General features: G+C 41.0%; 1 protein-coding gene across 1 annotated transcript; it reads right to left on the bottom strand.

The window, feature by feature from the left end:
* Positions 1–3,966: 3,966 nt before the first annotated feature.
* ppib (peptidylprolyl isomerase B (cyclophilin B)) lies at positions 3,967–8,433 on the bottom strand. Its single transcript, XM_071513437.1, has 5 exons — positions 8,206–8,433; positions 7,112–7,225; positions 5,833–5,926; positions 5,135–5,319; positions 3,967–4,104 (listed from the first exon to the last, which is right to left on the bottom strand). Exons 1-5 carry the CDS (start codon positions 8,338–8,340, stop codon positions 3,982–3,984), a joined length of 651 nt encoding a protein of 216 aa, XP_071369538.1. The 5' UTR covers positions 8,341–8,433; the 3' UTR covers positions 3,967–3,981.
* Positions 8,434–9,928: the final 1,495 nt, after the last annotated feature.

The following is a 9,928-nucleotide window of genomic DNA, read 5'->3' as shown; positions in this document are numbered from 1 at the left end:
TTCCCTTCTGACTTGGATAAGAAAGTTAAAAAAATAGACTGGATGTTTGTCTTTCCTTATCACAATGAAAGTGTTTTGGTTGTTGTTATTTTGAACTTGATCCCGTCTTTATTCATGCCTTTCATTTGGAGAGATTTCAATGAAGTTCTGGTAGAGTTGGCGACTAGAGCTCAGTTTCCCAAAAAGCATCAAACGATTACAGGGATTTTCTTTGGAAGCCTCTCCTATTGACTGCAAACCAAACTTAGATCATACAAAAAATTATCCACCATTGTGTTTTTGAGAAATCTCCACCTCCAGTTAGTAATTTGTTAACAAAGCTACTACATGTCAATGGGTAAACTCTCTCTCAAAGTCACATTCAAGATCAGGTTTATTACTTATTAGTGTGAGTGTAGTTTTGTTACTTATTCTTACTTTTGGAAGTAATGGGAATGCATTTCAATCAACGATCAGATGAATGGTTTCATTCTCCACTGACTTGCACTAGCATTGCTCACAAATGCCATCAGGGGACTATTGCCAGTATCTCCACAACAAAAACACTTGTGAAAGCAATGAAGTTATGTAAGAAAGGGCTTGGTAAGTGATCGAACGGGATAGGCTACAAAATATCATGACCCCTCCCTTTGAGATCATCTTTATTCCATTGCCAAACCAACCCAAGTGAGGTACCAGATCAGACCAAACTGGGTTGTTTTTGGGCACGTAGTAGTAGCATGTGACTGCATACCAATAATACCATATCATTATTGTAACTGGAATTGTATAAGAGAAATAAAAAATGCCTCAAAAGCCTATTCTTGGTCGCCTTCTTGAAAGAATTCACATTCTGATTGATATTTGTAATCTAATCATATTCAAGGGGGATTCCACATATTAAAACACAACAGAGAGCAGCTTGTCCCGTATCACCTGCATTCAAAAGCTGACAATGAAGAAACAAACATTAAAAATCTGCTTCACCGGCCCACGACAGGAGGAGAGGATGTGGACGTACGGTCCTCCAGTGTGACCGAATGCTTCCGAGCTCCGTGTTGTGATTCTCCCCAGTGTTCTTTTAATCTCGTTGACAAAGCCACTTGCAGGAAGCTATGCCAGATATGTCCGGCCCGTCACGGCCTTCCCAGCAGAGCCAGTAAGTGAAGAATAACACTGTTTCACCAGACAATCCCCAATCGCCACAAACAAGGCCAAACCGAACAACAGAGGGTTTAAGCAAGACCACGGTTGTGCCGACTCCAGGGAATTCCTTCCATACTTTCCTTCTGGTGAGTCATTGTATGCCTGACTGAGCTCGGGCAAAACAAGGACCAGAGCAGGTCTGAAGCAAACACGGGGCATGGACTACGTTTCTCTGTCTGATCAAAAACTATTTTCATGGCCGGATTATTGTTTGACAATCCAGCAGCATATTTGACCTCAACCAATTTGAATTAAAAGAATACTGTCATATTACAATAATCATTGTAAGAGAAGCAAGCCTACACTGAAGACCATTGAGGTATCAAGTCACAAGTTTAAATTCCTTAAAAACACAGTTCAACTAAAAAGCCCACAGAAATAAGTAAATCATAAGCCATCAAAGCAAAAGTGGTTTTATTTCATTTTCTGGTATGGGAATTTTACAAAATGGCTACTTTGATCATAGTTTTCATTCCCCTCACTGTAATCAGCTATGCAACTTCATACTAAACTTAGCATCTTATCAGATGTCCCCCAGCCTGCTGTGTACCAGTTAGGGTCCTTTGGCATGGAGACAGTTTGTTTATTAACCTGTTTATTAATTATGTCAGTTTCAGAGGATTGTGTACATTTGGGGAACTTCATTTCTGTTTACTATGGCTCATTTCAATAAAAGTCTGTCCTACAACTCTATAGTGTGATCACTGATCACATGTCCCATCTCTGCAACAGTCATTGTGCTCCGAGCTGAACTGCACCCCTACCTGCTCATTCATTGTAAATCGCTTTGGACGTGGGCGTTAGCTAAATGTCTAAATGCCTAAATGTAAATGTCCTGACAGTAGCAGGACTAGTGGTAAACACCCTGCAGACACGTTTGACCAGTTTCAGGCTGTTCATGTTTCCAAGTAAGAATGGAAAGAAAGAACAGAAGAACAACAGGAAAGAAAGAACAGATGAGTTCAGATGAGATCTGCTCATTTGATGAGCGTAACTTTTCCAATCTTGGAATGGATTGGTCACAAACTGGGAACAGTGATTTGCAGACTTCCCTATGTCTGCAGATGAGTTCACAGGAGAAAGATGTGGTCAGCTCTGTTTAGGATCCTGCACCCTTCCCATGGCCTCTACATATTTCCAAACATTACTGCTAAACATGGCAACAATACTCTGGCAACTCAAGGCATTTTTATGCACAATAATGCGCTGTATTTATTTTTTCACTTAATCCCGTAAGTCTTGAGAACATATTTTCATGCTGTGTCAGGGGAAAAATCTGGCCAATCAATCCTGGAAACTATTTTTTTTATCTTAGGCTGGAAAAATATTACAATATTTGAGTGACATCCTCTATTAACTACATGGATTTTGACAGAATAAAATCTAGTTGGACTTTTGCTCCTTAAAGCAGCCATTTGTTGATTAAGGCTCACAAATAAGGGAACTACATGCACACAAGAAGAGCATATGTAATAGAGAGTATGCCAAATCTGAATCATTGGGAAATAATTATTGGTGTTTGTTTTAACATGCTCGAAGCACCGGATGGGTGTGGTTTGCGTAGGACTTTGAGTGTCAGGAAGATCAGACAATCACAGGAAAGTGCATCAACGTCAATTTACTTTTCTGTGATTGACAATTTACCGGACACTAACTGCACTGTCCTGAGGCGATAAACTGCACCCGTCCGTTAAGAATGTGAAAACAAAAGTTAAGACTTTTTCTTCCGCATGCTCAAATCATTGTACGTAGTTCTAGTCATTTAAAGGGGATCTGCATTGGAGACGGAAACAGCAACTGGTAAACTACAGAAGCAACATTATGTCTTCAACATCAAGAAGCTACCCATAAATAGCCAGAATACCACCAAGAAATGCATTGTTCCTCATTTTATTACACCGAAACCACATGTGAAATCACAAGCGAGGTTGTAAAAAAAATGGGATTGTCTCTGTTCTGCTGTGGAGCGGACATGTCTGGTGTGAGGGAGACCCCCAGTGTCCTGTCTAGGGTACTGTCAGTTTCATACACTGTACTCAAAGAGGGTCCTTAGCAAAATAAGGAAGAGCAACTTCCCAGTTATCCCAGCTGGGGTCATTGGACTTATACATCGGGGCCCATGCAATGAAAAAGTTTGTGAACCCCTGTTGTAATCTTTGTAGATGCTGAGTTGCATGATTTTCTACCTATGAGTGTTTAATGAAATAAAAAGGGATGAGTTGCATTACACATTGCACGCTCAAGCGGACTGCATAGGTACATAATGTTTAGTAGTTCTTAAACATTCACATATTGTGTCTGAAAATAATATCAAATGAAGGTGACAGCACTTAAACATCATAATAATTGTCACATCAAATTCATAATATTAACAGGGTGGAGTCAAAGCAAACAATATATCAAAACTTGCAACGCCCAAGGTATAATAAAAATATTTCATGGTACCAATGACACAAATCCACACCACCGGAACCAGGTGAAATAAATTACACTTGCAACAATTTAACAAAACTTGAAACCTTTATTTAAGATTTCTTATTTTTTACAAAATACGCAAAGAACAGTTGAGTGCAACTTGGAATGCTCGTTGGTAAATGGACCCAGATCGTTTCGTCATGATTGCTCGATGTGATGCTGTTCTGGCGCGTTAAGACGGGAAGCCGCTGCCACTGGATGGCCCAAAGCCCCTTCTCCAGGACCACAGGGCGAGTAGTGATAACAAGGTGGCCTGCACGATTCCCCAACACCCCTCCTCCCCCAGTCCTGTTCCCCTGTCCCCCCCCCCCCAGCAGTGCTCTACTCCTTGGCAACAGCAAATGGCTTCTCCACATCAATTTTGCCACAATCATGGATGCTGACATCTTTAAGAGGCTTATCCCGGCCATCTGTCTTTGTGGCCTCGATCTTCTTCACCACATCCTGGAGGATGACGAGCAAAAGGAAGATATCAGAATTGCTCAGGAATATCAAAGTGTCAGTAATACATTAAAAGTTATGAATGAACAAATAAAATATATAAAAAGCAAATATTTATCCAAAATCACAGGGTCCATGCAGGATCAATGCTAGAATGTGCTTTTCAAGTAACCATAAAAAGTCAACATCAAATGAGGCATGAGCTCTTTAATTTGGTGCGTGAGCTTGTGCATTTTGATATTGGTAATCACTTTGTTAAAACACCCACACCATTAGTTTATTACAACATCTCTGTGCAAAATTAATACTGACACCCAATAGTAAATACAAGGTATACAAATGTGTTCATGTATTGGTCAGCTTTCTCATGAGGAGTTGCTTCATTTGGCCGCCATTTTTCCATCTTGATTTCCACTTTGCAGCAGACTAGTCGAAACCAACTGGTAACCATTTACAATTTAGATTGCAAAATTAATCAGTTGTGTTCATGGCGCACTTCTGAGAATTTAGCACTTTTGATGTTATCTATGTCCAACTGAAAGTAGCATCTATCTCCAAGAGCCTGTCATGATATGCATTCAGAGAAAATCATTGACAAAAAGACAAAATGTGGATCAAAGCTGGCCAGTCCGCTTCATGAAATATGTTACTCTTGGTTTCTTTTCCTGGATTTGGTACCAATTGCACTCTTCAGACAGTCCATTGCATGAGTTATTTGGAAGTGGCTACAGAGCAGTTTATGCAGGGCAGGAAACTAGTGGCTGATCTAATCTGAAATTCACCCTGCTATTCTTGGTATTTCACCAGCTCAATATGAAGTGAAGAAGGAAGACAAACTCTTAGCTGGTGACAAACTTACTAGTCTATCAAAATTGATCAGTAGTTAGATATTGGCCTATTTTACACTTTGGATGTGGTTGTTTGACAACAACACCCAAGATGAACTGAAGGGGGTAGCACCTAAATGTTCCAAGGTTCGGTGAAACTGTGAAAGCAACCCCAGTATGTGACCACTGTCAGGCCCCGGACTCACCATGCCCTCCAGAATCTTTCCAAAGACAACATGTTTGCCGTCCAGCCATGGAGTCGCAACAGTGGTGATGAAGAACTGAGAGCCGTTGGTGTCTTTGCCGGCGTTAGCCATGCTCAGCCAGCCGGGGCCGTAGTGCTTCAGCTTGAAGTTCTCATCGGGAAAACGGTCTCCATAGATGCTCTTGCCTTCATTTGGGGGGGGAAAGGCATCTCATGAATATTTGAAAGAGTATTGTTCTAAAATGACATATCTACCACTGTAGGTAGGTAACACCTACTCTAACAAAATGGCTGATAGCACAAAATTAAAAGAAATGATGGTACTTATTATAGGATAGCTGGCAATGTCTGTCCGTTGTTCACAAAATGATAACACCTTAACAGACTCAACCCTCTATATATTTACCGCCAGAGCGTTAAGTGCTTTTCAGACTTGTAGCAAATATATAAAAGATGCACTACAGGTGGCGCACTAGCCGTTGGAAATTTGATTATTTTGCTGACAGGTTTATTGGCTTAACTTGTTTTTGAGAGCAAAAAAACCTGATCTACATTTACTTTCCCTTGAAATAAAAACAACCCTGAAATCATGAAACAACAGAATTCATACAGGTAGTCACGTTTGTGTTTGTTTTGACGGACAAATCCATCCAAGTTGCTATTTAAACATAATTCTGTAGGTGTCTGTGGTCATCTTACCGCCAGTGCCGTCTCCTCTGGTGAAATCTCCACCCTGGATCATGAAGTCCTTGATGACTCTGTGGAATTTGCTTCCCTTGTAGCCAAATCCTTTCTGTTCAATTAGAACAAACAAAAAAACTCACATGAAGTACATTTAAAAATACAAAACTGATATCAGTTGGCAATGTTTGCTGGCATTTAACAACATGTGAATGCAAGTCAAATGACTCATGGACCTTTTTCAAAGCATGTCTCTAGGACATAGTGTCGTTCTCTCTGAGGGACACCAGACTACTTCAAAGATGGATTTTGAAATTTAAACACTCCAATCAATATAAAGATTCATAAAGTTTAATTCATGATGACATCATGAATTAAACAAATTAAGCTCCTCCCACACAAAGAACAGCCCTTAGGGTTAGGGTAGCTGGGTTGGTTAGTTGGTTATGTTGTGACAGCCGCAGTATGTAGTTTGGGAAAGAAAATCAGGCTGTAGGCCTCATGTGAAGCATATTATACGACTTGAAGGGGCATTTCTTCCACACTATTTTCAGTGTAATCAATTCTCCAAGGGATGTTTCACTGCTGTCTTTAGTTCATCATCTGTTGGTAATGTTTTTGTTTTGTAACCATAAGAAACCCTATTCACACAGTGTATTGGGAACAGTGTACACAGTGAATAGGGCTTTGTATCTCTTTGCAAAGCACATTGTGATGCTCTTAGCATGAAATGTGCTATATTTGCTATTTTATCCTGACACAGTATGGTATAGTATAATTTCATAACAAGTTGTTTCACTGGTTAGGGCTAGAATTAGGTGTACCAGGTTAGAATGACTGTAACATTTTATTCTACAAGTTAGTTATTCTATAGTTGTCCTGGGCAAGGATTTATTGTTTAGGTTGCCCCCCCCCCCCCCCCCCGCCAATACTGACAATAAAATATCCTGCTAATGTTAAATGACTGCTGAGAGGTAAGGTTGTGCATTTCCTTTTACCATTATTATGGAAGCAACACTGTGAGAATTGACTCTTGGGTCACGGGCACTCAACACCAGCCAGATATGATGCAAACAAGCTGACATCACAGGGCTATCGTTTTATTATGCAAATACGGATGGATACCATGTTAAATAAGTGGCATTTTCCATTTCCATCAGAACTCAATCACAGTTGAGGTTGGATGTGGTGGCTAGGTCAAAACACATTTGCACAACCAGTGTTCCAAGACTGCAGCTTGGCGATACATTATACACAAGCTCTATGAGAAAGAGCCAAAAGGCTTTTAGGTTCTCACCTCCCCGGTTGCCAGTGCGAGGAAGTTCTCAGCTGTTTTGGGAACGGTTTTCCCGAACAGTCCAACGACAATTCTTCCAACCTCTTCATCTCCAATTCTGATGTCAAAATACACCTATGGATTCAAGTGATATAGTTATTCCATGCACAAAGAAATATCTTGGATGATGAGGCCTCATAAAAATGCAACACAAATTACATTTCACATGTTTCAGACCAATTTCTTCTCCTGCTTGTCACAACACTGGTCAGTGTTGATCCTGCAGGCCAATTACCAAGACAACAAATTGATTTGTGGTTCAAGACAGGCTTGATAATAGGCGTGTGCATTTAGGATGAGAAAAGGTATTAAAATGGCGAGGAATAATTCGTGTATTAAGTGTTAGTTAGCTAGAAAGGGTCGCTTGCTGGGCCAACAGACTGTGTGCACTGTGCACGATGCTAATACTGTTAGCATCACAGAGCAACTGGCCAGTCCATCCAGCTTGCTCTCCTTGTAATTGTAGACGTGGCCAAAACAGCAGCACCCAGACATTTCAGGCCCAGGCTGAGTATTTAAATGGCTTTTGCGCTGAGCCAGACTGAGTTGGTATCCAAGTGGGTTAGCCAGCCAATGTCTTGCTAGCTAGGCTGTATCTTTTTGGGTCTGTATTTGATGATAAAGCGGGCTCGGGTAAAATGGATACGTTTGGAAATGCTTAGAGTTATGGCCGGTGTAATGTTACCGGCTAACGTTACAGTATAACGATAGCCTCCCCAATATCCAATGCAAGCTCATGTCATTCCGTTTTGTGTCCTTGTCTGGCAACAAGCTTTAGCATACATAAATGCACACGTTTGAGAATTATTGCACAAACATTGGCTGCAATACCTAGCGCTAGCCTTCTAACTGGCTAGCTAGCTAACGCTGACAAGCCCATCAAGTTCACCGTTAGCAGTGGATGAACAGCTACAGGCTAACTGGCGTCTGACGTGGCTTTCGAAAAGCTAAAGCTAGCGGTTAGCATTAGCCGTACATGGGTAGCTAGCTGATGAGATTTATCTTTGATTTGATTGCATGATCCGCTGGCTGGCTAGCTAGCAAGCTGCACCTACCTTCGACGTTACTTTAGGGCCTTTCTTCTTTTCATCAGCATCTGAACCGTTTGGGAAGAGAAGGAAAATCACTGATCCCACAATGACTGTAACAGCTACCAGGAACTTCATCCTTCTCTCGCAGATCCGAACCATTAACAAGAAAAAAAGAGCAGTCAAAAGACGGCCTATTTATCTTGCTACCTATATACGTGCCCCGGGCAGGAGTCGGGTATCCGGGGTGGAGACTGCAGCGGTGGACCTCAGGCTGCAGTCTGCTCTGCCAACACGAAGCAGCGGGGCGGGGCTTCACAGAGCGGACCGACGCACGTTACTGTGATTGGTTCATTGTCTGGAGCGTATAGACCAATCAAATGCATACGCGTAATACCGTTTTGATGAATCCAGTTCCCATAAAGATCCAGTCCTGACACTCCAGCCCTCAACCAGTGTAACTAAACTAAAACTTAAAGGCCAAAGGTTCCCAGTCTTTTTCATATCAACCCTCCACCGAAATGGATGCACATTAGACCCCAGACTCCATTAAAAAGACTTATTATTAGGCAGCAAAATGACAGACACAGCCCAATCCTACCATCTTAGATTTTTGTTACTAAATATGAGAACTGGATGCTCATACTGTAGGTGGGGAGATAAAAGCAGGGAGAGTGAAAACTCTGATCTGATTTGATGATTTCTATAAGATTTTGCCACTGTCCTAACGTCAAATTAATTAAAAACTAGTTAAATGAAGCTACTAATTTTGCTGGAGACCCCCTGGAACCCTCTCAAGGACCTGCTCCCCACTTTGGGAACCACTGTTAGGCTACATGGCTTTTGTAGCATACCCAAGCTAATGAATACAGCACTTGTTTATGTCATCTTTAGCCAAAACAATGTTAATAAACATGTGTATGAACCTATCAAATATTGGTAGCTCCATCAACTCTTTTCAGAATGATCTAGGTTCTCTGGGACCGTATGTCAAAACTTCTGCCAGGAACTTGGGTGTGATTTTTGATCAGGACCTCAACTTTGAGGAGCAGGTTAAGAAAGTCGTTCAGACTTGCTTTCTTCAATTTAGAACTATTTCTAAAATCAGAACATTCCTGTCTTTTAATGACTTGCAGAAAGTTATTCGTGCTTTTATATCCTCTCACCTAGATTACTGTAACTCCCTCTATACCTGCCTCACCCAGAAGCAAATCTCACGCCTTCAGCTAGTGTAAAACGCTTCTTCCAGAATGCTAATGGGTCTAAAGAAACAGGAGCATATCACCCCTGCCCTAGCATCCTTGCACTGGCTGCCTATACATTTTAGAATTGATTTTAAAATTTTACTTATCACTTTTAAAGCACGACTTGGACAGGCCCCAGACTACATTTTAGATCTTTTAATTCCTTATGAGCCTGATTGTAACCTGAGGTCTGCAGGAAAGTCTCTCCTAGTTGTTCCTAGATCTAAATTTATTTCAAGAGGGGATCGAGCGTTCGCTGTCAGGGCCCCAAAACTGTGGAATGCACTTCCCGAAGAGCTCAGATTAGCTAAGTGTGTATCGACTTTTAAAACACTCTTAAAGACCCACTTTTTTAGATTGGCTTTTCTGTAAACTCCATGGATTTTCAAGTTTTGTCATTTTATCCTTGTTTTTATCTGTGTTGAATTTTCACTGTTTTACTACTGTTTTATTGTGTTGGTTTATTATTCTTTTATTGTGTAAAGCACTTTGTAACTTCCGCTTTG

The sequence above is a fragment of the Centroberyx affinis genome, unplaced genomic scaffold (assembly GCF_046629955.1).
Source record: "Centroberyx affinis isolate AG114_WGS23_722 - 3 ecotype Tasmania unplaced genomic scaffold, CSIRO-AGI_Caff_v1 ptg007171l_1, whole genome shotgun sequence".
NCBI classification, from domain to species: domain Eukaryota; kingdom Metazoa; phylum Chordata; class Actinopteri; order Beryciformes; family Berycidae; genus Centroberyx; species Centroberyx affinis.
Note: the sequence above shows the minus strand (reverse complement) of the source record. Positions and strands in the feature narration are given on the sequence as shown.